General features: G+C 39.2%; 2 protein-coding genes across 4 annotated transcripts; one reads left to right on the forward strand and one right to left on the reverse strand.

Annotated features, from left to right (window-relative positions):
* Positions 1-883: 883 nt before the first annotated feature.
* Positions 884-11,058, reverse strand: LOC112575513 (folylpolyglutamate synthase, mitochondrial-like). The gene is made up of 14 exons (XM_025257435.1): positions 10,577-11,058; positions 9,337-9,512; positions 6,786-6,914; positions 5,999-6,117; positions 5,469-5,583; positions 4,986-5,228; positions 4,658-4,735; positions 4,328-4,478; positions 3,943-4,026; positions 3,576-3,673; positions 3,356-3,408; positions 3,066-3,141; positions 2,834-2,897; positions 884-2,639 (listed from the first exon to the last, which is right to left on the reverse strand). The coding sequence occupies exons 2-14, from the start codon at positions 9,349-9,351 to the stop codon at positions 2,185-2,187; spliced, it is 1,680 nt and encodes a 559-aa protein (XP_025113220.1). The 5' UTR covers positions 9,352-9,512; positions 10,577-11,058; the 3' UTR covers positions 884-2,184.
* A 1,748-nt stretch (positions 11,059-12,806) lies between these two features.
* On the forward strand, positions 12,807-26,170 carry LOC112576075. Of its 3 annotated transcripts, none has more exons than XM_025258309.1 (13): positions 12,807-13,007; positions 13,828-13,965; positions 14,765-14,899; positions 15,018-15,218; positions 15,676-15,807; positions 16,361-16,549; positions 16,808-16,952; positions 17,317-17,419; positions 17,751-18,410; positions 19,222-19,631; positions 19,919-20,377; positions 24,482-24,840; positions 25,449-26,170. In XM_025258309.1, exons 2-13 carry the CDS (start codon positions 13,848-13,850, stop codon positions 25,850-25,852), a joined length of 3,315 nt encoding a protein of 1,104 aa, XP_025114094.1. In that variant the 5' UTR covers positions 12,807-13,007; positions 13,828-13,847; the 3' UTR covers positions 25,853-26,170. The 3 variants fall into 3 exon arrangements, with proteins under 3 accessions (XP_025114094.1, XP_025114095.1, XP_025114096.1); XM_025258310.1 differs by having other exon boundaries at positions 17,317-17,410; XM_025258311.1 differs by having other exon boundaries at positions 12,811-13,007; positions 16,826-16,952.
* The last annotated feature ends 1,202 nt before the right edge of the window (positions 26,171-27,372 follow it).

Genomic DNA, 27,372 nt, shown 5'->3' on the forward strand with positions numbered 1-27,372 from the left:
ATCTGTACAAACATACAAGTTTATATGTCAATAAAACCCATCTATCGACTACTTACATTCTCATCCAGACGACGAGGCCTCGTTACACTTCAATGTGCTCGGATAAAAAACTAATGAAGATTCCCGAGAGTCAAGATGTTTATCCCACTATGATTACGTCACCGTTGTCAAGGGCTCAGAAGACGATCTATGGACACGTGACTGTTGTCATAAAAACCTTCCACACATCTGGTCTTTTTATCTCTTAATAGAACCAGCTGTTGTCTGAAGGTCTACCTGATCTACTCATTATTGATAAGTTGATCTGTAGGAGAGCTTGGTATTTACAGCAGAACAATTTCTTTAGATCGCGTTTGTTCTCTCTCTCTCTCTCTCTCACACACACACGCACACACTAACACTTTAAATGTGAGGACGTGACGGAATGTGCGGGTATTTATGACACCCGTAAGCTTGAGTCCTGGAGCAAAAAGCCGGGTGTTTGTAGGTCGAGAACTGAGATAAGCTGTCTTGAAAATATCGCTGATGAAGTAAAGGACATGGACAGCTCTGATACTAGTTCTGGGCCTTCAAACCACTCGTCGCCTACCTGTCTCTACGAGTGCAGAACTATCAGAGAGGCTAGCCCTCTTATTCAAAATCAAATTACTTTTTATACCCGGATAAATACCCTTATTTATCGTCTTTCCTAAGGTAAACCACTGACGTTATCAAGGTCTAAACATTGGAGTAACATTTGTGGAACTTATTCTTTCGTTGTATGTGTGTGTGTGTGCGAGAGAGAGAGAGAAAGAGAGCACGTTAGAAAAATAAAAGAGAAGCAATAGAAAAGAGATAAAAGGACCAAAAAAAGTAAAGGGGAGAGAACTGAGAGACGAACCAGGGGAAGAAAACGAGCAAAAGAAAGAAAGAAGGAAACGAGAGAAATAGTAAATTGAACAGATAAACAGAGAGCATCAATAATACATGAACACCTACACACACGTACAGACACACTCATTCATTTATTCATGAGAACAGAGAATGCAAGAAAGAGATAATCCTGAGCAGCTGAACATTTATAGACATAAATAGACATAATACACACAACCTCACATGTTCATTCACACACTCACACGTATAAAAACACACACATCGATACAACCCAGCAATTCAATCTGTCACCCAGAAAGCAATCACGAGTCTGCGAGTTCGATTTCTTATTTTACGACTTCGCCTATAACTTGTTAACAGACACCTGTAGTGATTACACTTGATCGAAACTGATATACAGCAGGTATATTGCTACCACGTATGCACACGATCACTTGTGGGATACCAGGTGGCATGTACGACTTGGGCACCTTTCCAAAAGTATATCCAAACATTTACTACTCTTTACTGGAAATGTTCCACAAAGACTGACTGCACCTGATGACATTAATATCTGGAGGTGTTCTTCCCCACAGGTGCATATCGTGCTTTTGCAAGTGTTTGTTCCTAGACTTTTGATTGTCAATCTTTGTATCTATAAGATTTAACTATCTAGGCTAGTTCTTAACCTATCAGCATCACTTGTACTAGGTAATGGTGTGATTAAAGCACAGACTGGATGTCATATCTGATTTTTAAAAATTTAACATTTCTTGAAAAGAATTTTTTTTGAAGTTATTTTAAACATAACCTTTTTTAAAGCAACCTGTACAATAGTGGTATGTTTCCTGCATCTGAAATCACCTCAGGTGGTGCACTTAGTGCCGGTCATCACAACAAGGAAATAAGACTTGCGTATAAAAATGTGACAAGAGCTACTGAAAGTTTGTGATTTCATAGCCATTTATATAGCTTCGGTTATTCCTCTTTTCTACAGCGGCAATCTTACATGTGTGTATATTAATATTGAGAATGTATATTAATGAAATATATTAAACTTGGCTAGCTTGAGTATCTTGAGCGAGGATGCACTATGATATGTCTAAACTACCGTCGATTTAGTTGCCTGTACATGGAGCAATAGTAACCATCAGTGCTTGTGGATAATATTTTTACACCTTGAAAATGAAGAATGTAATTGAAACAAATACAGACTATATTATATCTTTCTCTATGTTCTTCTAGTGTTTAAATGTTTCTTTGTCTACAGTTACTTTTGATATGTTGCGTTTTACGAGACATCATCATCTTCACCCTCTCTCACACGTACACTCAGTCATTGAGTGTGGGATAAATGATGCCTAGAACGTCCCCCACCAGAATCAGACTTCCGGTAACCAAGACCTGCACGTGGTCTACATTATTTGCCACTTCAGCCTCGTTTTGGACACTGACGTCACAGCAGGAGGGCTCCCTGTCGTGTGAGGTCCACTTCAAGGCCGTGGAGATGCACGGGAAGGTGGCCGACACGCAGCGAGGTCCTCCTGACACCTGGACAGGTGATGATTGCTTGTGATGGAGGCAGGTGCAGGTGCAGGTGCAGGTGCAGGTGTGGTGGCTGAAGTCTGGCGGGCAAGCTGGACAGGTGTGAATGATTTTTGTTGAATCGCATAAAGAATGCTTGACGTCCTTCGCGATTAATGTGGAGAGCAGATCCTCCCAAACCTTGCGATAGGAAACACAGTTCTCCAGCATAGCTGTCTTGGATACTTTAAAGTTGACCTGATCTGCAAGACAAAAAGTGGTATTAGTAAAAAAAAAAAATAATAAAAAAAATAAATAAATAGCAGCTCTCGATATATATACTCATTCAACCATTCTTTTGACGCTCTCTCGCTTCAGAAACAAGAGCCAACAACGCTTGCAAACGGATGAGACGATGAGAGTGGCGACGATGATGTATAGGTGACATATATCTCACCTGGGATAATCTTGGCGCTGGATGGAATATTTGGGCAAAAGGCAGCTCTATGGAAACCGCAAAGCTTGTGGAGAACAAAAGACAAAATGTCAGATAACACAGGGTTAATGACCCTAAAGGTTATACTCTGCGCGCATACAATCCTAAAACAAATAACACAGATTCGAAAGTATGTTGTAGGCGAGACCTCGTAGCACAGATCAGAAATAATGTTTCAGGTGAGACATCTTACCGTTAGATACTGAAGCATGGTGCTGGCTGACCTGTCACCTGTCATGTTGAAGACCAGCGACCGAGACACTCTGCCGCTAAGAGAAGAAAGGCACAACCTGTCTTTATGTATGTTCACAGTGGCATCAGGGTTTATGGTCTATGTGGTAATTATTTCATTAACTGTGAAAGTAGTTATAAATTAATAATCAAGACACAGCAAGAGAAGGGATGTGTCACAGGGTTGGTGAGGACGTGGACAACAAAATGAAGAAGAGAAAATAACACTTGACAATCGTTAGCGGTACTCACGTGATCTGCTTAGCTTCTTCATTCGCCGCCTGCATAAACCACCGAACACATTGCTGCAAGCACAAAGAAATTCTGACCCAGTTATATTTGCTTACAAAACGTGTTTCTCATTGAACAAGAAAAATTACCCAAGGGTTTATCGTGCGATCTAATATTTCTAATCCATTACCCTAGTTAAAATAGACATACTCACGCTCTTTTATTTTCTTTAAATGCTTACTTGCATGCTCTCTGTTGTGTGAGCGCCGTCCAGGTAGTATGTCACACCTGTCTTTCTAAGGGTTTGAGCTCGTCCTGGCCAGTAGCACTGGGACAGACCTGGGTAAAGGACATTTAAAGAGAAATAATCCCACCCTAGTCTTACTGTTGGTTAGGATTTAACGGTTGCTTCCCTATTCGGTTACTTAAACGAAGTCCATGAATACAAGCCCTGATGGTTAGTTAAGGTTTATAGAAATCCTATTATTATGATTATGATGATGATGATGATGATGATGATGATGATGATGATGATGATTATTATTCAGTTCTAAGGGATTATCGTTATATGGGTAGGTTTGATTTTTTTCACAGCAATTCTTCCTTACCTGTCACCACTTTTTGTGTAAGTTCTCCAGTGTGTAGACGAGGTATGGCAGCCACTGTATTAACGCAGAGTTGTGAAGCTTTATCTAAGACAAATAAGGGATGTTGCATCAGGTAAACAAGGTCACGTGGTCAGCAACCATGTTTTCTTTCGACATAATGATAACAAACTGTTTAAGCACCTATGAAAGATTAAGGGGAAGTATTTGCTCGTATGCTGGAAAAGTTTGTATTCATGCTGTTTCAAATTCTCCATTTCGTGCAGACCAAAATAAAATTAGTTACAAAACTTCCATTGTTGACATTCTGTTGTTATTCCAGCTTTAAGTTATATTGCGATGTGTTTAACGGCACATATATTTATTTATCCCGAGCTGTGAATCATACCTTCTCTTCCTTCCCTTTTTCTGAACCATAGCCGACACAGATGGAGAGCGAGCGCGGCATTGTACACCTGCTGGTCACCTGAGATGCCCAGAGTCAGGTTGTGGATTCTCAGGTCCTCCTGTGTCAATGGTTCTGCTACGTACAATGGACACTGCAACAAAGATACCAGAGCTGGGAATCTTTACATCCCACCTGAACGAACAGATATTTCAGTGGGCGGGAACAGAATTACCAAAATAAAAAAATGGATCAGGGTATTATTTTTATAAAGTGAGGGGCACACTTTTGTTCACGGAAATGAGCTAAATGTGATGTGTCTGAAAAGTTCACCTGAATATCCTGGGCACGCTGCAAGATGACCTGCATGGCAGACTCTTCCTGTGGAACTGTCACAGCAGGAGCACCTTTCTGTACCAGACACCCAGCATTTTCATGAAACTTTCTTTATGATGCAAGAATGGAGGTCGATACAAAAATTGATAAATGAAATACAGCAGAAAACGGGATCACCTTTCTTTTCAACACACCTGCGCATATTAAGATAAGGTGTGACTATAGAAGTAGGGAGAAGAGAAAGAAGACGGGGTCGTTGTGCTCATAGGACGAGGCATCGTTGCGTGAAGGTATAAGGGAGGTAAACATTTAGAAAGATCTGAACCTTGAAAATGCCAGCCTTATGCCATGTGATTTCCTCCAGCGTGTGTCCCAGTTGCGCCGTGTGGTCCAGCCCCAGGGAGGAGATGCCACATGCCACGGGGGTCCGCACGAAGTTGGTGTAGTCGTACTCACCCCCCATTCCTACCTCCAGCAGCACCACGTCCACCTTCTCCTTCATGAACAGGGTGAAGGCCATCACGGTCATGAAGCTAAAGTACAAAGGCATGGTGCCCTCATTCTCATCCTTTGGAAAAAGAAAACCAAAATAAATTTATTTACACTATACATACCTCAACCTAAATTCAAGAAAAGAACAGAAAGAGTATACAAAGAAAGGACAAAGGAAGACATTACATCAGAAACCTTTTACTTTCCCAATGACGACATGAGAATGCATCCAAGAGAATAAATGCATGAATGAAATTCTAACTGTCAGGTGTCGCTTTGGTTCATTCCCAGCTGTCACCAAATGATCGTAGCTCACCTTGGTGTTGAGAAGCTTGGTGTAGACATCCCAGAAGCAGGAAGTGAAGACTTCCTTGGTTATAGGTCGTCCGTTGATGCGAATCCGCTCTCTGGCTTCCACCAGGTGAGGAGAACTTAAACCATTAAGGCAGAGAATTTAGTCGATATGCGAGATTTGTAGTCCCTTTGAATCACATTTACTTTTTATTTTAAAATTGAATTAATCAGCCTCGTAGAGTACATCTTTTAGTAATTCTTTACTTCTACACGTACATCATCTTGATTATTTAATGGCAATAAGTTTATTGGATTTCGACTTGTAGTTTGTTCTCTAATAATTTATATTTACTATGACAAAGCACTTTACTAAAACTGTTCATTAAGTACTTGTGAGTTAATTAATCTGAAAGAATCCCTATTTACTGTATATGACTAAGCCTAAAACATTATTTTGAATGTACTTGTCATATATGAATTGAACATATTTAACAAGTTATTAGGTGAACTCAGACGAGACTCTGTCAGGCACAGTGAGTTATCTCCTGGTACCTATAAAATCCAGTTTTAAAGCCATGATGGCGGAGGATGCTCTCAGCATAGGCGCACGTGGATCCTTTTCCTTTCGTGCCGGCCACGTGAATGACTGACAGGTTGTCGATGTCATCCACCTGAGATATGGAAAGTATAAAAAAGTTAGTGATGTGGACTTACCTTCTCTCGTTGTCCAATTTTCTTATTCTATATGTCTCTTAATCCTTATCTCAAATATCTTTCAGACCCAGTGACATTTTTTTTTTCCTTTTGGCACATGATAAGGTAAATCTAGTTTCTTAACATCGATTGTCAGAATATGAAGTGTTCGAAGCTGTTCCTGTCTTGTATATCTCCTCTCTCTCATTAGCTGTTTTTCTCAAATCCTTTAAGAGGTTAGATACCTATTTAACAGATGGATCAAATATGAGAGAAAACCCTGCGCCAAACGGGTATCGAACCATCATTAGCAGCTTTGTTATCCGCTTCTCCTTGTTGCAAGATGTCAGTTGCCAATATGTTAGCATTAGTTTCCTTTTTCTTTGGATTCATAAAACTTCAAAAATCAACATTCTCATCAATATTAAATCAGGATATGTCAAATCCTTAGAATCAGAAAAATGACACAGCTAATTAACATCAACTTGAAACTTGCCCATTAACCGTAACAATGACAACATAAACTCAGCCATATTCTAACATGACCTCTAAGACTTCACATCTTTCCTGCAATATTTGCAGGGCTGTGACTAATAAGTGGATGAAATGGGGAATCGGTATGGACTAAAGGCCGCTAGACACTCACCGACAATCCCACACGTTGCAGAAAGTTGACCACACGGCTGACCTTAGCTTTCTTGTCTTCTTTGGTGCTTCCTGTGGTCAGGCTGGCAGTGGCCACGGTCTGCATGGAGTTTAGTGTCGCCACTGCCGCCTGCAAGAGGCAAAGGGGCGGTAATCAACGACCTAAAAGGGTTCAGAGGTCAACTATGCTTTTCAGGGCTGGAGACTACTTGCGCACCTTCAATCCGAATACACATCGCAAAACTTAGTTATGATTGACCTATTATTTAAATTCCAGTCAAACAAAATGACGGACATGTATGTTAGACTGAGAAGGTCTTAATCCGTTGTGTCTTTGGGCTTTGTGGTTTGGACGGGAATATTTTCATTATTGTTTAAATTCGAAGCAAATGAGGATTGACAGAGATTATCTAAAGTGATGACTTAAGATCACAAGTCCAAGAGGATGTGGATGAAGGCCAAAAAACTATTTTCCTGTCGTTTAAAAACACGCAACTAGAATTTAATTATTAATATAGTTATTGTAGTGACAAACATCCGATTCAAGCTATAAAATCATGGTTTAGAGAAACGAAATTACAAGTATTATGAAACTTTCTAGCAAAATCATCAAATGACCTATTTGTCAATAAAAAGTCTCATGTCCATGTCCCGACTTTGCACACATTTTGTGACTCCAAGGCGGATGAATATTTCAGAGGTAAGGTATTATGGAGCCAAGGACTGGACGATAACTGTTATATCATTTATTGCAATGGAAGGGAAAAAAATCGTTGTCGTGAAGTGTTTCAGGTCAAACAGAGCGTGGAGAACACCATGTAAAAACTGACATGCTCTTTGTGCATGCTTTGTGCGCCAGAGAGCACGAGGACGAGGATCTGTTTAGCTGATTCTGTTCCTAAAGACTTGTTAGTGTTCCGCACCACGCATGGCGACTTCTTTAAGATTTTACTTCAAGCTCGGGTGGATTGAAATTGGATGAGGTCGGCTAGTGTTGGTGCTGGAATTAATCATTCATTTAAGTGGAAAAAAGCTTCAAGTTTTCCCTATAATGTAAGGTCAGTAGACAGCTCAGCGGTTCAAAGAGCAAGCGGAATGCAGACGTTTATTTTACTGACTATCAGACTGGTTCTTTCAGTGTCGTAAGAACACGGACTTTGCATTTGCTAATCTTCTTCTTTCTTCTTTCCATCCATATATCTCCTTTCTAACTCCTCATCAACCCCCTTATCTTTCTTTTATGTTTTCTTCTTCCTTTTCCTTCTTTCCGGCTTTTTGTGAAAGTGTAGGGTGAGAGGCTGGAGATAAGGACAAGACTAGAGAATTATATCTTTTACACCGAGGAGCCTAGCTTTCAGATAATGAGTAACGGGTCTTGATGTGAGTCGGATGAGCAGGCCTGGTTAATTAATCGTGGAGCTCTGGGCAGAGACTAGTTAGTGATTAAAACATTCTGTGGATTCTGTGGCTTGTGGATAGGTCAGGTTGTTTCACATGGCTTCAACGTAAAATGAAATAATTTAAAAAAAAACCCACTTCAGCCCCAGGAATATTTGTACATGAATTTTCCCCTTTCCCCAAAGAGTAACGGTATACAACTTCCATCTCCGTGCCTTTTATTTGAAAATTTGATATGGATTTAATTCACAAATATCAAAGCTAAAAATTTGTATATATTTCATTTGTTGATTGTGTGACTTATAGCTGCAATAACATATCCTGGATCAAGGATTTATTGACATCCTTTGTAACCCTGTAAGTTTAGGTGTGTGAACCGCACGACATGCTGCTGTACAAGTGTACAGTGTACAAGTGTAATTGCATGTCTGACTGTTAACACGGTAAGACAGGCCTGTATCTGGGCAAATCCTTAATTTAAGACTGTCTTTATCTACTAAGTTTCTTTTTGAGCCCAGGAAGATAAGTGTATCAGCAGCAAGAGAAGTGGCCACGAAGGCCTTGTTTTCCGTTCTGAGACAAGAGGCTAGGGGTCACCGATAGGACCTTATCGGTTCTCAGATTTTAATAAAAAGTTTCACCACCGCAACGTAGGAAAGATGTTTGTGGTGTCCTCATAAACAGCCATACTCAGCCCTTGTAGCTTCTACAAATGACTGTGAGTAAACAGCTTGTGTCCTTGCAGATAAAACTGTTGTCGGAGCCGAGATAAGCAGGATGGACTAGTTTTACTGCATTTACTCCTCCGTACCCTAATATAATTTGAAGTATCTAAGGGAAATGTGAATGTGAATACGAGCTTTCTAGAGGACTTAACTTTTTAAGTCTAAAATTAAAATAGGGTGTGAGAAATAAAACAGATTGTTGATGATGAGCTTGAGATGGCAAACACACACATGCACTCTCATGTACACGTTCACACACACCCACTCACCCTCACCCACACCCACAACTATCTACAGGCCACGAATCAATTACATTTTCCCAAAATAACTTCGTGGCAGATGCAGTTTAACGAGGAGGTGATAACTAGTTGCAGAAAACATGGTATCTTATTACAGACAGCATTGAAGATCCACAAGTTTGGTTCTAACCTCGTAGCTGCCCATGTGCTGAGTGTCATTCCCTCCACCTGCAGGGCGATGTCGACTTTATAAGCAGCCATTAGTGAGTTTTGATGAGGATGTCACGAAGGTCAGTTGACCCTTGACCTAGTCGGTGGAAAAAGGAGCTTGGTGGTCTGCTAGCACAGATGACTGTCGAGAACTACCTGAACGTTAAAAACAAACCATTTCTTGAAGCAATACAAATAAAATAAAACTAAACGAAGCAAAACTAAACAAAATAATAAAATTCTAGAAATTACAATGTTGCAGTGTGGATTTCATCTTCCGTAAACGAAATAATTGGGGATTTAAAATTAACACTTAAGATAAACAGATATTTAGACATAAAACAATACCCAGGAATGAAACACTGACTTATCATGGTGTAAGGATAATCGACAAAAATAGAGCACTTGAACAGGTAATAGACACATAAATAATGAAGTACTGTAAGATACATATTCGAGGCCATGAAAAATCCAGAAATATTTGCTTCATACTTTGTCATTCTAGTATTTGTACGGTGATTTCTGCAAAACCTCCTGAAACAATTCTTTGGCCTTATCTCAATTACATGAACAATATTATTAAAAAACCCTCAAACATTTGCAAAGAAATATAATTTACAGCTGTACGTCCTATAACCTAGAAGCTTATGTATTCTGAAAAAAAATTAGAAAATTTATGAAGTGAAACACTGAATTTTATACACGCCAAGAGATGTTCAAGACACTGCAGGCTGTATCTATCGTTAATTTTACTGCTCACAGGTATGTGCAGTCATTCAACTAGTCAACCCACCGATGACACACCAACCTACAGACCTGCTAAAAATGCGGGTGTGCCGAGGCATAAATAAACTTCACCTACTGAATGTCAATAACATTACCTGTCACTCGTCAGGTAGCAGAGAACCGCGTGTCACACAGAAAAGTTCTGTAATTGTTGTAAATAACCCTGTACTTGTTGTGATTAACTGCTTTAGAGCTACTGAGAGTTTACAGAAAAAATCCATTCAGCAAAGAAACATAAAGGTTAAGACAATCGTATTCTACCAACATTCAATTAATCAGGTGAGTTGATACTATAAAGCATACAGCATATAATTTTTATTCCTTCACAATCATACTAAGTGAAATATCAGGTTCAGACCCGCCTCTATACGAGGACCCAGAAGACTAACTATATTGATGTCATGTAAAAATAGATTAACCTGGAGTTCACTTACCTGTGACAGTTCAACCAGCATGTCAGCTCCACGCACTGCACTTGCAGCAGGTAAAAATGTTGACACTGATCGAAGGTTTCAACCTGAGTTTTACAAACATGTCGGGTTCTCTTAGCTGACCGAGCAAGTGTTGCACATTATAGATGTATGTTGAGAAGAAAAGGCAGGCAGTCTGAAGGTAACTCAGGTAAGTAATCTGACACAGGTAGGAGATTGTAGACACGACTTTAGAGACCAGAAGTTGTTTCACATGGAAGCATGGAAGACCCACAAGCTTCCTGTACACGTGGGGAATATTGTGAATGGCTTATCTGTCTGTTTGACCCAGCACACCACTCTCCACGGGTTGTCGTCCAGGATACACGACTGTGTAATGGGGACACATGTACGATACACGTGAGTGTGTAATGAAAGTGATGATCACACATTTAAAAGAGATGGAGAGAGAGAATGCATCATAACTATTTGTACACGTATACATGCATATTTACACATATGAACATAAATACAGTCTCTCTTGCTCACTTAATCATGCACACACGCTTACACACACACATATATTTATAATTATATACTTGAGGAAACCTGCTATTGAGTTGAAACTTTAGAAACAATCAAATTAATTGACTTGATATCTCATAATTATACAACACACAATGTGATCCACAAAGATAATTGACAGACACATACACCCGACAGTCCCCACAGATACACGCGAGACACTTGTGCAACGCCAAGGCCGTGAGGGCGACCGACAGGAAAACTAGGTTGTTTCCAAAAATATCACACGGAACCTACTTTTCAAAGCATATTTCACTCAGGGCAGCTTACAGTTAATAATGTCATTAATTGTTCCAGGACGGCACGGTCTAAGGGAGGTCATATCTAGACACATGGGAAGGAAGTTGTCCTCTCATGTGATTTTTAAAACTCGGGAAAGCCTCAGCTCTTGTCCTACTTGTGACAAAGATCGATTATGTATAAGTTCAGGAGTTCGAGAAAAGTGCAGCTGCACTATAGTCGTTATAGACGGTGAAAGGGAGACAACAAGAAATTTATAACACTTATTATTTTCACACATTTGTTTACACAAACAAGAACGTACATGTACAAACATGTGTGTATAGAACTCCCTTCTTATCTCTCTCTCTGTCTCGATCTTTCTCTTTTCTCGTACTCGACTGTGTGCATCAGTTCAGAAATTACACGCTGACAGTTAATAAAGGGAGGTAACAAGAGAGGTAAACAATTAGCAATATAGCAATGTTTGTTACACATATACACTATGTTGTATTCTGCACAGCTATCTGCAAATTATTCACAGCAAAACATAAATTTCTTGACAAAGATATTTTTAGGAAAGGAATATATTATCGTGAAATGGATGCCTATTATTTATTTTTTAGCTGAAGAGTACTCAAGAATATATTACATCTAGCTTTCATCACAACATACTGATAGGGTAAAAAAAAGAAAAAACCCAAAGAAATAGACAGGCAAGTTAGTAAATTCACCAGGTTAGTTGACTTGTTTCTATGCATGTATTACCAAGGCACGACTCGTTGAAACCTGGCAAGAGAATTATCAGTCATGTAGTGAAGATTTGGAGTATCTAATAGTATTAAACCTCTCCATGCGTTTCCTCTATGAAACCCATCCCATACAATTTCTTTCCCACTCATAAATGTAAGTACCTAGGAAGTAAAAAGCGCTTCCTAACGCCATTAATTTCAACAACCGTGGATTAGCGCCCTTGTCCTAAGCTAGCGGTTGGTAGATATGCCAATGGGGAGAACAATACAATGGGGAAACATATTAGGTATCAGTAATCATGGCAGGAAGATTAGCATTTAGTGATAGATTCTACGAGGCATCAATAGTTCTCTCTATGGCGTTAGGTATAGGACAAACTCCCTGTCAAAGTTGTTTTATAGTTTTCTGTGTTGTACTCTGTACGTATATGAGCACGCATTTATAGTTTAATTTCTACCTCAGTGGTATTCCAAGATCATTGGGACGATATCACAAAACCTTGGTGTAAATCTGCCTAACAACTGTCACGTAACTGTAGTAGGGTAGGAGTTGATTGTGGGAGCTCCCAGCAACAAAGGAAAATTTCTATCTCTGTTACAACCAGACATAGACAAGAAAGATTATTTTCCAAAAAATCGGGAAAATCCGAAAAGGTAGAACACCCACAGGCAAGTAAATTCCTCTTTCTACTTTGTGCAAGGTGCTAGAACAAAACACAGCATCTCTAAATCATCACTTTTATTAACCCAACAGTGAAGTGATGATAATTGACAACTAAAGACTAATAACCTCAACGGATAGAGGTTTGTGCTGATGATTAGAAGATGATGAGCATTGTCTCCCTTTAGCGACCCTGTGGTGGTGACTCTACCGCCATTGCCAGCAACCGGTCGATCGGGTATGTTCAAAGCATAATTTTGTGCCTCGGTCCTAATTTTCAGTATTCTTTTTTATTTAAGTAGCTCTGAACAATCCAGGCTGTCGCAGAATTGTTTTGCTTACTTTTATTTAAGATGTTTCTTTGTTTCATTTTTCCTGGCGCCAAATCTCTTATGCGTTTAAATTATTCGTGAATCTCTGACATTTAATAATAGATTCTACAAAAAAGGATTTGTGCTCGAAAACACAAAAATAAATTACAGATAATTTGATCATTGAAAGAATTGCGTTTCATTGTAACATCTTTCTCGGAATATATTTTAAGTAGCGCGTGCAGCCGTTATCTGTGCCGAGAGATTCAGGTTAAGCTGATAGACTGTCACAGTAAGAATAAAAAAAGATATCGTTTATATCAGTAAGCCTATCTTCTTGTCAGAACATGTTTCTACGCATTTGTTTATGGTATTATTGGCCCGCTATGAAAAACCTCTCGCAGTTTCTAGGTACCAAGAAGGAAAAGCGGTTCGGAGTTGCATACTGGCGATTGTAACGCGATTAATATGAGTACTATTACGTATAAACCACAGTTTATCATCCACCTGTATAATATTTATCTGTGTACACGTACCTGAGTACAATGTTCACGTGTATTTCTTCTTATAGTATATCTTATCTCGGGCCGACAGACCTCCTCTCTGGCACAAGGACATTTGTACGTACACCTGTATAGAGGTTGCTATGGTGATTGCATGAGATGGTAGATAACGTAAAACACTAATCCTCACCCTACTTTTGTTGGGCTCTTTGTTTAGTTCCTAATTCGTATTTTTTCCTCACAGCTGAGGTGGGAGAGATCACAATGGCCATCCGATCACGTGATAGCTGTAGAACTCGGTTTCGTCCTCAAAGCTGGTTCTGGACCATACCTCGAGTGATTAGCCTCTTATTTCTAATCTTTCTGAAAGTATCTGCCAATAGTAAGTATATTTAACCCTTGTACATTTCTTTCTACCTTTCTTCCTCAATTTTTCTAGTCTTACTTTTTTTTCTGTGATTAAGGCTGTCTCTATAGTCTGTCTACCACAATTTAATAGACAAACATGTTACAGCAAAATGATAGACACTGGTGTTTCGAACTATTTTCCTTCTAAGTTTCAAGCCGGAAAAGTTTTGTTTAAATACAACAGCGTCTTTTGTGCTCTTGACTGAGATGAGGAAACATTCATGTACTTGCTAATTAAAACAAAGGATATGATAATATCTTTCTCGTCTATTGACTTCTCCCCTACTCGTCTTCCTTTGCAGAATCAAATTCTCTATGCTGTTACCGATTTATCTTTGCGACTTTTTTTTATTAGTCATCAGTTCTGTTGTTTATCTTTCCATCCTTCATATGCTATGCCTCATTCTTGTCTCAAGCGTTGTGAGTACGCCCCTCACATGTTTTATTATTATTATGATTAATTATTATGATTAATTATTACGATTAATTAGTCATATTACTAGTTCAGTAAACGTCTTCATTCCAATGACAAAAACATGAACACTTGGGAAAGGTTAGGCGGAGTTACGCGCTCGACGCAAAAAGCTTTAGTTGAATGATTATTTTGATGAAATCGTGTCTGTGGAAAGGGTTTAAGTTGTTGTCCCTGCCGTTTACATTTTTTATTACATCTTTTCTCTTGAACCAGTGTAAAAGCAATTTTTGTATCAAAACCTAATCCATTTACCACAAAAATAGAAATAACAAATCACCAAATTACACTGTCATTACAGATGGCAAGACCACGTGCTCTATGCCTTCTGTTGAGCGTCTTCAGGATACTGTCCTGATATGTCACTTTCCCGAGGACCTCGGGCTCGCCAAGAAAGACTTCACGGTCTACCACTATGTTAACAAAAACAATCCTGGTAGGCAAACATTCAATTCTCCTCCTCCTCCTTCTCATCCTCATCATCGTCCTGGTCGTCGTGGTCATCGTTAAAACAAAAATAATCTTTGTTTATATAATGTTATGATTTTTTTCAGATGCCGTACTGGACTGTTGGTGGCTGGGTGGCAAATTAGACTGCTTTTCGAAGCTTGGGTTCAGCTTTAGTAAAACAGTCAGCACACATCTCAGCGCTACAGTCACCAAAGTGAATAACACTCATGAGGGTTCTTACGCCTGTCAAGTCGCAGGATTTGGACCCAGCTCCCTGGGAACCTGCGAATTCAAGTTAAAAATTGGTAAATTAACCTAGTATAGTCATATAAGAAAGTAATGTATCAGAAACACAGGCTATTTGTGGTTAGAACTGAAATAACAGGGTCAATAAGAATGAATAACAGGAAATTGCTGAAATTAATGTTTTAATTTTTCTCTAAATGTTACTATTTTCCTTTATAATTTACTGTATAACGACTTACCATGGCTTCATAACTAAAGGTCTCTGGTGAATTCATTTGCCCGTGGAGCAGAAGGCCACTGGTTTGATTGAAAGTTACCCTTGAGAACCTGACAGGAAACATGTCCTGATGTAATAATTAAGACGATGGAAAAAGAGGATAAGATTTCACATACTATTCTGTAAGTAGGATAAGCTAATTGCTTTCCTGCTTTACTAGACTGTGAGATGAGTTACTTTTTTGCCTTTTGTTTCTTTTCTTTGGATCATTTTGTGTGATTATTTCATTTCGTGTAAAGGAAAGGATAACAGGTGCAATATCATCCCGGATAGACCTAACCAAGCCAACCTGACCTGTTACTTCAACGAGGACGTCAGCAAAACCCAGAGCAACATCACTGTGTACAGACACACGGGAACTGATGAACAAAGTACTGTTTATTTGCTCTTTGTCGTGTAAGATCAGGAACTAATCACATCAGTGACAACTCATTTCTCTTCTCTTTTTTCCTTCTTTCCTTGATTCGATGATTGTGTTGATGATGGTTCAAATGAAACCAAAGAAGATATTGCTGATATGTAATTATAAATAAAGAGGAAGAAGATAATTTCAAGAAGAGAAAATAAGCCAGTTATAGTTATAATATTACATATTACACTCGACAATACAAATCACTAAGTATTAATAAAATATGCAAGTTATTAGGTGAATGTGTTTCTGTAACGAGCAAGTTTGAGAAACATTTTTAACCTCAGACAAACTGTGAAATAATAAGTGAAAATGTACACACGTATCGGTCTTTCTGGTCCGCAATTACAGTTTGTCAGTAATTTAAAGAAACCCGTTAAAATTAAGTTCTGTTTTTCATTTTATAAATGCATTGATTTAATGTGATCTGTGGTATGATAAATTTGAGAAAGCGGCATATAACAAGAAGATATCAGTGAAGAAGCCGTTGTCTTGTTTTGTAAATTCTTGAACAGGTCCTGTGTTGAACTGCTGGTGGGATGGTCAAGAACCTAAATGCTGGGTAGAGTCGGGTTACCAGTTATTTCCACACATTTCATCTTATCTCATCCTACGTCTGCCTAATGGTGACAGCAACTACTCCTGTGGACACGCCAGTTCTGTGTCAAATTCTGGAGATACAAAAATGTGTCAAATGGTAAAAGGTACCTGCTGACTATTTTTACATTTGTCTTAACAAGCTCTAGGAATCTCAAATTCTCTTTTTTACTTTTCTGGTCTAAATTTATAACTCTCGAGTGCTTTTACTTCATCCACCTGAGATGAATGGTATGGAAGTTAGCTGTCGTGTTAGCAATATCAAAAATGTAGTTTTTTTGCAAAGAGGAGCTGAAGTCCTTGCAAACTTTTATCATTTTGTTGATGTAAGTGTATGCGACCAATCATTTTTCATAGTTTTACAGGCAAAAGTTATTTTTCAGATAAAGGGAGTGGGAGAGGTGAAACAGAGGAGACCACTCTAACCATCATTATTATCGCAGGAATCACTGCCGGCGTCGTTTTGATAATTCTGGGAATTTTCCTTCTCATCATTCTGAAACGGAGAAAGTAGGATTAATACATTTTTACATTTTCATATTTAGCTTTAGAAATAGAAACATTTAAAACAATTAAATAAGGTGTAAATATTAATAATGATATTTTTAAGATAAAAACTGAATACAACAGTGACGACACGCTAGGAGCTTTAGAATAAGAGGATTATTATTAGACGATATTCTACAAATGATGTGGGTTTCTTTAAAATCAATTGGAATTGTCGGTGAATGGATATTAAAATGCTAATTTATCAGTATAGTTATAATTATTTACATAAAATAGAGCTGCTTAGCAATGGTTCTGTCTGCGCATGCGCGTTAAAAGCGGTGTGTGTGTGTGATTGTGATTATGCTCTGGTGTTCTTATGCCTTAGGTCAGCAATGAACAGAGGACGACAAGATGATGCAGCACAGCAACCTATGCTGGGAGTGCCCATGGCAAACAGGAGCAAAGAAAAGAAACCAAAAGTAAAACTGGTAAATTCACAAATCTTTGGCTTCATGGTTAAACGCTGATCCAAATACAAACAAAATTGTTATCCAGTTTTTCAGACAACACAAAATATTATTATCGATGAAACACATACACATGAGTAATTCTATTATTTCAGATCACATTTTTAACGACTGAAATATTGGGATAACTGCTGTATTAAACTCACATAGGACAGATAGTTCTAAGTAGCTGTATAAAGCTATATAACAAGCAAGAGACTAGAAAATAATATGAAACTATTGAAAGTAGATTACAGAAATGCATGGACTGGAAAGCAATATTGACTTTGCATTGTAACTGTTATTCTGACAGAGTAAGAAAGCTCGCCAGTTGATGACACAACAGTTTAGCGACTACTTGCTGCAAAGTGTCACAGACATGTTCCCTGAAATCATGACAGGCTGCTTCTTCGTACCACCCGTGTACTTCAACACCACCAGGTACACCACCACCATTGTGGGCGATCAGGTAGCGAACATTCCACAATCTCCTGACGCGCGTGCTGTGACGCACGACAAAAACGTGCAGCGCGTTCTGCACTGCTTACGTCACTGGGCGGAACACAGGCGCGAGAACATGTTCGTTGTGACGCAGCTTGAGTACGAAGACTACCTGAATGGCGATGACACCTTTGCAGGACACACACTGCCTAAAGCCACCGACCTCGATAAGAAAAACAAGGCAATAAAATGTTTTGACTTGATGATCATTCATCGTCAGCATGGTGTTGTCCTCGGCGTTGTGGTAGACGTCGATCTTGCTGACGACAGTAGAGGAGACGAAGAGGAAGACAAGACTGTACTCAGTGATTTGTCAGACGCCATACAACAGCTGAAGAAAGCAGAAGGTGTTGTGAGTCACGTGATGTCAGACCTAAGCCAGTGTCTTCCAATACGAAAGACCTTGATCTTCCCCCTTCTCTCTGTCTCATCACTTCAGCGTGCGTTAGAGGCGGATGTCGCCATGGCCGAGGTGAGCACTTTGGAACGACCTTGATTTATTAACAAATGTTACTATTAATTACAACAAAATATAATTGATAATAATATGCTAATAATATAATATTGAAACAGGGCTTCTGCTTACGCGAAAAATTGCGTACAATACGCATTAAAAGTTCAGAGGACCCCTTCAATTTTCGTTAATGGGTTCCCCTGGGACCCCTTCAAATTTGGGCGAAGAACATACAAAATTGGGTAAGTAGTAGTGTCTGACGTCGTAGCCCAATCTATTGTTGTGTGACTGAAAGGCAGTTGAACAAAGTAGTTGATTTGTTGGGGTTTTTTTTTCAAATTTGTAAAGGAACCCCTTAGAGTTAGCCTGGACCCCTTAGAAATCTGAAGAAGGGGTCCCTGGGACCCCAAAGAATTTAGCCTTAGCAGAAGCCCTGATTGAAATATTCATTTACTATAAAATTTTTGTTCTTTTTGAGTAACTTCAGGTGTGTGGACGCTTATAGAGAATTTAAAGGAAATATTTACTGTCAGTAATAATACTGTAAAAGTTTTATAGCGCCTCCTGAAGCTGCTAGGAAGTATGCTACTAAGACTTAAGAAAAAGAATGAGCAGCATAAGCTAGACAGAGGAAGAAACAATGTATAACATACAGAAGGATAAATTACAGCATACCAAGGATAAATAAAGCTGTTAGGAGTAATGTTTAATGAAGAGGGGAAACAAAATAATTTATACGTAAATGGAACAAAAGATGATAATTGAGAGACATGTAATTTTATCAAAAAATATAAGAAATCTTTATACTGCTTTTTCATATGTCTATCAGGAGCTTAGAGGGATATTGAATGTTAAAATCTTCAAAAAGTCTGCGAGCGAAGTATCCACAGATGCCTTACAGAAAATATCTGCCGACAGACTTCAAACTCCCGAACACGTCGACCATTCCACCTCTAGTCTGTCATCTGATCATGCTATTAGAAAGCTCGACGATTCCGCCACTACAGCCACAGCTGACCACACCTCTATCATTAAAACCTTCAATGATCTCAAAGCTACCATACTTGACAATCCTATCCGAGCGTGCTTGTGTGCTGACCACCTCTCTGACCTCCAAAATCCAAGTGATGTCACGCAAACCGTTCTTGAGGACCTAGAACAATGGTGGTCGGTTTTGACGCCCAGCGGATCCGACGACCAACAAATGAATGATGATTTGTACCAGAAAATAATCAGCAGGTGAGACACGCGAAATTAAACTAGTACAAGTTTCTGCAACATCCTAACTAAAAAATTATTACCACGCATGCGGACACTACATGCACACTTACACGTGTCCTAAATGTCAATGTTGTCGTTAATAATGGCTAATTAGAGGACAAAGTTAGTATTGTACGATTGTTTCATCAAAATGACTCATGTGCCTAGCAAATCGTTTTACAAAGTTTCAGTCGCTTCGACAAAAAACCTGCTGTTCTTGAGTTTCTGTTTGTACAGATCTATTTGTTTGTTGTTAATTATTTCAGAGTGTGTGGACCTGCTACTACTCCTACGTTTTTTATGCCTGGTGCCAGTGAACCCGTCCTGTTGCCCAAGACCTTAGACCAGGCTGTGTCGTTGACAGGAGAACTGTTTGAGCGGCTGACACTGTACCCGGACATGACAGACTTACTCAAGGAACCCAGGCTCTTCATTTGTGGTCCGCCAGGAACTGGAAAAACGACGATGTTGATGTTGGCTGGAAGGTCATGGTTGTCAGAGGGTCATGATGTGTATATTCTCAAGACATCAGAAAGTCGATTAGAACAAAGTTTGAAGATGGAAAGCTCCACACGACCGTCAGACGATGGGGTGAGAGGACAAGTTTTTGTTTACTCTGCTAACATTCATGACGAAAAGAGCAGAAAGTCTGCGATAAAAGAAATACTGAAACATTCAGGCCAGAAGGCAGTGCACATCATTGCTTATGAATTGGAGTGTGACACGTAAGTAGCGTTAATTTATTAAGCTGTGTGTATTGTCTGTTTCACCTAGAATTAACGGGTTTCTTTTCTTTAAAATTATCCAATCATTAGGGCAGCGGTTCTCAACCTTTTACATGTGGCGACCCCCCTGACGAACACCGGTACGTCCGCGACCCCCTTAGCCAGCTAGGTCGGTGGAAGAGGGGGGGAGCCTTAGCTAACCTCGAACGCTGCGTCGAGGAAATCAACAACGGAAGAACAAAGTTTGTATCTGCAAGAAGTATAACTGTTAATGAAATTTTACTAAAGCAAATTCTGCGGTGCTAATAAATATTATTTTATTGGACACTCACTTTGATTAATGAGAAGGTTGAGCCTGCTTGCTGTTGCATAGAGAAGCAAACCTGTGTTTCTATGTTCGTACCCACTGCTATTCGCAGCCCAACCTCTGCGTCCACACGATTTCTGTATTTCGACTTCAGTGCTGCCAATGCTGAAAATCCTTGCTCACACATATATGAAGTTGAAAATGGCAGCAGAACTTTCATTGCTTTCTCAGAAAGGAGAGGATATTCACCGTTGACGCTAATCCATAATTTTGGCACTGGTGTTGTTTGGAAGACCATTTTCAGGGATTGGTCACTCGAAAGGTCGATGAGCTGCTCTTCTTCTTGCGTGGACAACCCGCTTGTGCTAGGATCAGCCAGAAATGGATTACGAATCCAATCGTATTTAGTCACATCAATTTCAGAGAAATAATGCTGAAACCTTTCTTGCAGTCCGCTTAGATGGGCAATAATTACATTCTTCAACCTGATTAAGATTCAAGTTAACGTCAGCTTGCACTTACACAAGCACGGAAACATATCAAAAATATTTTCTTGGAGTATCTTTTGCGTCCACAACGAAATTTTTCGGACGAAAGCATTCATCTTGTCAGTTGTTTGTAATATGGTGGTGTCCTTCCCTTGTCTGGTCATGGCCTTCTGTCGGGGACCTATAGAGTACTAGGACTGAGCACGTGCGAATGAAAGGGTGTGAATGATGGACGTTTCCTGAATGGTTGCCTTTTAGATGTTTAAAAAAAAAAAAAAGAGAGGTGTGACTGGAGAGGGAGAGGGAGTCAGCGATGAGAGATTGGGGAAGAGAGAGGGCAAAAGCTGAGAGGAGGGAGATTGGAGGCTTAATTGTTGAGAGGGGGATTGTGTTTTGAGTTTTGGAAGTGAGAAGTCACTGCATTGCGAGACAGTGTACTTGAATAGGGAGAAGAGATTTGGAGTTTGATCGCCCTCACCACTCGGTTACACAATGTAACTAATTTCACTAATACCAGTATAAGAACTTTAAAAAATGACCACCTTCGAGACCCCCTTGTAGGCACGTCGCGACCCCCCAGGGGGTCGCGCCCCACAGGTTGAGAACCGCTGCATTAGGGCCATGTAAAACTCGTAATTTTATAAAGTTATAAATCATCCAAGAGTGGTCGAAAAATATATATGAAGTTGGACTTTCTATTAACCGATTATTTAACTGAGCCGGTGCCAAAAGTTATAATTATATATTTATTAATATATTGTCATGGCTCAGTTCACTGCGTCAAGGCACAGGCACTGACACGTTTTATTTCTCTCTACATGAAATAAACATCTGCCAGTGGGTTTACCATAATTAGTATTGAAAGGAGTCCTGGTCTAAAAGTGACTCCCCTACAAGTAAGCAAATAACTTAAAACATAAAGATATCATCTACGAGACACACTTCTCAAATCTCAGGCCCTGTGGACCAAGGTCACAACCATAATGTCCTCTTCCTTTACAAGCATCTAAAGATTTTGGTTTTGTTCTCAGTCTGTGCCTCTCGCCAACATCCTGCGCGTCCGAGTTGCAGCAACTCCCCTCTAAATAATTCCTTACAATTCATCTGTATTAATTCTCTATACACTATTTCCTTCTCATTTACACTACATCATCTACCTCTATCTCACGCACCTGTTAATTTAGCCAAATACGTCTTATGGCTTCACAGATTTTTCCACACATCCAATGTCGTTAACAAAGCCAGAAATAAAACATTGGAATAGAATAAAATAAATAACAAAAAGGTTTGCAAACGCTACCTTGGCTAGGCAAGGAATTACTTCTTACTTGCTGACTTTTGAACTTCTTCTTTATACACACACACACGTGTGCTTTCTCAAATGTTATGTCAACCAATGTGTGCCTCTTATAATTTCCCTAGAGTGAACTCGACTTTACCAAATGTTTATTTCTACTTCCGCGCTTTTTACGTATGCATATAAACTGCATTCCTGACATTTATGCATATTTTATAAAGTATTATAAATACTAATCATGCATGTAAAGATACACACATGACCTTTGCAGCAAAAGTTTTGTGTTGCTTCTTGGTAGTTGAGCTACATAAATATGCTTTGTTCTGATGGTCAGGATCTCTGAAGAGAGTAAAGGACAACGGCCATAAACTCTGGTACGCTAGGCTTGCTGGTACACATGTAAAGTGTTTAGAGCGATACAGTCTTACACTCGTATCAAGCAGAGACCTAACGATGTTACTTCTGTCCAAGTACATGCTTCAGAAACTATGCACATGTAAAATAAAGTGAAAGAACTTTACCAACAGGTAGAACAGGTTATAAAAGAAGTTCTGAACAAGGGCATCCTTGTACTCGGTGACTGGGACTCCAAGGTCGGTCCAGACGCCTGCCAACAACGAGCAGGAAAAATAGGTAAATTTGGTCTTTGGCAAAACTAATGACAGGGGCCTTACACTCCTAACATTTTAGCTGACCCTTTGATTCCCTTAGAAAACACCCGAGAGAGGCACAACGAATAATGGACGGGAACATTGAGCTCACTATATGGTTTCACTATTCGTCCGTAAGAAAATCTACTTTATTTTGCTATTTGCACGCTTCAAATCCAACATCAACAATGCCAAGACGAAGACATATCCGTGCACCGACATAGGCAGCAACCATCATCTTGTCTTAATTACGCTGAAGCTGAAGTTTAGCAGAAAGCGCAGCCAAAAGATTCCCCTAAATTCACTTTGATTTGGAAAAGTAGCAAGACCCAAAAAGTTCCTGAAATCTTTAATGCCAAAGTTAGAGATTAATTCATTGCACTGTACTTGGTGGACTCGGACGTTGATTGTCTTGATTTTGAGAGAGAATATAAAGACAATGAATGTGTACGAAACATGGTCACAACACTCGTAGGATGCTGGTCTAGTTTAGCCATGTAACCTGGCACTGTATTATATCGAAGACTTTCTTTTGTACTTTGAGGGCGATCGACGCCGAGAAAGCAAGAAGATGAAGTAACTTACAAACGTGGAGTGGACTGTTTGTCCTGTGCAGGATCTGTTCTCCCATGACAGGCGTGAATGGCGGAACTTCCTAGCTGCCACTCTTATCCGCGTTTTCAAGGGGCTAATTAATATATTCCAGCTGTGTTTTAATTGATTTGCAAACTTCTGGCGTGATTTGTTCTCTAAACTTCTCTTGTCGTATATGCCAACGAGATAACTACACTCTTCGTATGATGACTACCCTAACTATTCCTCCCACCAGAACAACATCCTATGGTCATAAGATTTTCAGTTACTAAGCAGAAAAACAATAGGGTTTTCCCGTCTGTCATAAGCAAATCCTTTAAATGCGCACTAAAACTCATCTCTTTCTTTAAGCATTACTTCCAACAACAGTTCTTCAGAACCCCTCCTTTGTTTGTTTCCTACCCGATATCTCTTTGCGTGTTCTATATTTTTTTGTTATTAGTACCAGTATTGTTGTTTTTCCTTTCTTTCTTCGTATGTTGTCTCGTTCTTGTCACAAGCGCTAAGAGCATGTTCCTCATGAGTGGGAGTATGCACTATTTAAATCACAAGTTGATTTTTTTAAATGACGACGACGACGACGACGACGATGATGATGATGATGATGATGATGATGATGATGATGATGATGATGATGATGATGATGATGATGATGATGATGATTAAATATTGCAAGAGAAGTAAAGAATACGCATGGGTGCTGTGTGTGAAGTATAGGTGTACAGTTGAACATCGCTTTTGTATATTTTCTTCCTTTGATTTTCGCAGAGAGGACGTAAAAGACTTACTAGAAAACTTTCTTAAAGTCAACAACAGTCAGGACTGCATGTGGATAACACTGTCACGTGGTAGTAGAGGCAAAGCCGTGTGTCGAACAGAGATCTTCACTAGACCTCTAAGATGTCCACCAGCTGTAGTGAGAGAAGCGTCAGCAATCTTAACTCAACATTTTCCTGATGTCAAACCCTACAGTCCTTCAGGTTTCCCACCTCCCACTGACGGACCTTCTGTGAAACACATTTATCATGCGGGTCACGGGCACACGAAAGGTCAGCCACGTGACTGTGAGCATTGCGCAAATGAAGTGGCAAACTTTCTGACTCGCATTATTCGCACTTCGCAAAGTGGTAAGTGACATTATGAAGAATGGCCGAAGAATTGACATTCTTTGAAACATAACCACACAATAAAAGTTAGTCTTGTAATGAACCGATACAATTATTGGATGAGTATCGCCCTTGCTTTTCGTTATCTTGTATGGTCTTTGTTGTCCATAGGAGCTTGAACAACTGTAAAAACAAGAAGAGTACGAAGAATATATAAGCAAAGAAACAAATAAACAAGTACACAAAACGAACAGAAACAGAGTAAATATATTAGTAACTAAATACCGAAACTAATTAAATTTTGATAAGTAGATTAGGGAAAGGTATTTATGTGAAAAAGAATCTTTAAGTCGGTGAAAGCAAGACAAAAAATTCTTTATGTATGATCTTTTAAATTATTCTATGCTTTATATTAGCTTTACATTGTGTAAAGATAACAACGATGATATTTAATGTGCACGAATATTCAATATGTTAGTTATTGTGGTAAAGTGAAGACGGATCAATCCTGTCAGTGATTGAGCAGTTTCATAAGAAGTACCCACTTTATTATCGAAGTTTAGTTTCAAACAACAGCTATTTTTGTAACGTCGAATTGTGAAACAACGACTGTTTGTTTGTATCTTCAGATTCTGAAGAAGGCAAAAGTGACGTGACACAAAAGGTCAGGCAAGAGGTCAGGCGACAGTTCTCTCTCCACGCCAGGGATGTTATGATCCTCTTTGAAAGTGACGTGGACCAAACGGAAACTACAATGTTGAAAAAGCTTAAAGACGCCCATATTATTGTTGACGTCACCGCGGCACCCTCAGCAGGTGACAGTGACGTCACCACGGCACCTTCAGTAGGTGACAGTGACGTAGCATTGGCAGGGGAGGCAAGTCGGTTGTGTGGCGAGAAAAGAAAAGTCGTGGTGTATGTTGAGGATAATGTCGATAACTCGGGCATTTGGTGGACACGAGTGCGTGGTATTACCAGTTGTTCTTCGCAGCTGATCAGGGTTATGAATGGAAAGTCAGGTCACAAAACATAAAAATATCACGTGATGGGCATACACTTGAGTTTTACGTGTTAAGAGTTCCTTTCTCTCTTCTGTCTCACTCAGTCAGCAATGATAGACAGAGCATGTAATATACAGGAACAGGTAACACTGCCAAACCTTCTTCCCTTTTTTGTAAGGATGCACACATCATGTTATCTTCTGAACTGCAGTTGACGTATTACAACTGACCTACTGTCATATCATTCCCTGTGTGTAAATAAGACCTCGTTTTTTACTTTTAGTGTCGTTGTCAGTATAACATCTTGTGAAATATTTTGAAGGAAATTTTTAATTAAAAGAGATTTGTAAGATAGTTAAGAGTGGAATATTTTCTTTAACGTTTGCACACACATACACTGACCACACACGCACAACGCAAGCACGCATCCATCAGTGTAAACCACAATTCAAATTATTGTTTATAACAAAGTGCTGCTATTGTCAAGTACATTTTCTTTTTATAATTTACTGTCAGGGAGGGGCACAGCAGTAATGATGCTGATGATATGTGGACTAAACAGCCATTTTTGATAAATACATTTGTTTCGTTCTCAAGATACATGCCAAGAATTACTACAGGAAGAGGTCAAAAGGGAGATAATCATACCATCGATGTCTGCCTCTGTTTTCTTAATTAAATGAGCTCAAACGTGCACATTTATCAATACAAAATGTTTCAAAACTCATTACTTTTTGTGTATTTGACAATTCAAAACAAAAATCACGAACAAGTTGCTACAGGAATTAATGCTCTCTATTTTAGTATGTGTGGACCGCTGTTGTTAGTAGCCTCCTGAATTGTGCTCATTACATGTCTCACGACTTGCTACACGGACATAACACAAAGCAAAATATGAAGTAAATAAAGTTTAATCAAGTGGCAGAAAATAATAAGTTCTTAGTCGATTTCATTTTAGTTTAAATATAAGTGGACACTCTGGCACTGGGACCAATTTACAAGAATCCACCACCAAAATATTTTGACAACCATTGGACTTGTACCATATATTACATTCCAGTATAATAAGGAAAGTAAAAGGCTAGAGAGACAAAGAAAGAATAAGAAAATGGTCTAACTGGCACCTTTACCTTTACCCTTTACCCGATATACTGAAACCCACGTGACTTTATATCAGACAAAGAACAGATAAATAAAGGCGTAAGAATAACAGCAAATAAATAACCCAAGATAATAATCGACAATATTTTACACTAGTACAATTCTTCCACTACAAGTGGCCTAAGCTACAGTTTATTCGATAATGTCTGTAACACAAACTACAAAATATTCCAACAGATCCCATAACTCTGCTGCGACAAAAATATTCTTGTACTAACGGGACAGTTATTTACAAATAACAATAGCACCTACTTCTTGGTGTAGAAAGCAAATCATCTCCAAATATATTTAAACAGATCGAGTGACGACAAGTAGGTGCTATGTGTACTAAGTGTGCAGCTCAACACAGTTTGCCTTCTTGTAGAGATGAAATAAAAGAACTCGTTCAAAC

The sequence above is a fragment of the Pomacea canaliculata genome, linkage group LG11, assembly GCF_003073045.1.
Source record: "Pomacea canaliculata isolate SZHN2017 linkage group LG11, ASM307304v1, whole genome shotgun sequence".
Taxonomy (NCBI): Eukaryota; Metazoa; Mollusca; class Gastropoda; order Architaenioglossa; family Ampullariidae; genus Pomacea; species Pomacea canaliculata.

What these genes read in the sequence shown, in the direction of transcription:
- LOC112576075 (XM_025258309.1), top strand. Translation starts at nt 13,848, where the DNA reads ATGGCCATCCGATCACGTGATAGCTGTAGAACTCGGTTTCGTCCTCAA. An exon ending in TATGAATTGGAGTGTGACAC is followed by an intron (nt 20,378 to 24,481) that starts GTAAGTAGCGTT and finishes TGATTTTCGCAG; the next exon opens with AGAGGACGTAAAAGACTTAC. An exon ending in TATTCGCACTTCGCAAAGTG is followed by an intron (nt 24,841 to 25,448) that starts GTAAGTGACATT and finishes TTGTATCTTCAG; the next exon opens with ATTCTGAAGAAGGCAAAAGT.
- LOC112575513 (XM_025257435.1), bottom strand. An exon ending in TGCAACGTGTGGGATTGTCG is followed by an intron (nt 6,118 to 6,785) that starts GTGAGTGTCTAG and finishes TCCATATCTCAG; the next exon opens with GTGGATGACATCGACAACCT. An exon ending in GAAGAAGCTAAGCAGATCAC is followed by an intron (nt 3,142 to 3,355) that starts GTGAGTACCGCT and finishes TTCTTCTCTTAG; the next exon opens with CGGCAGAGTGTCTCGGTCGC.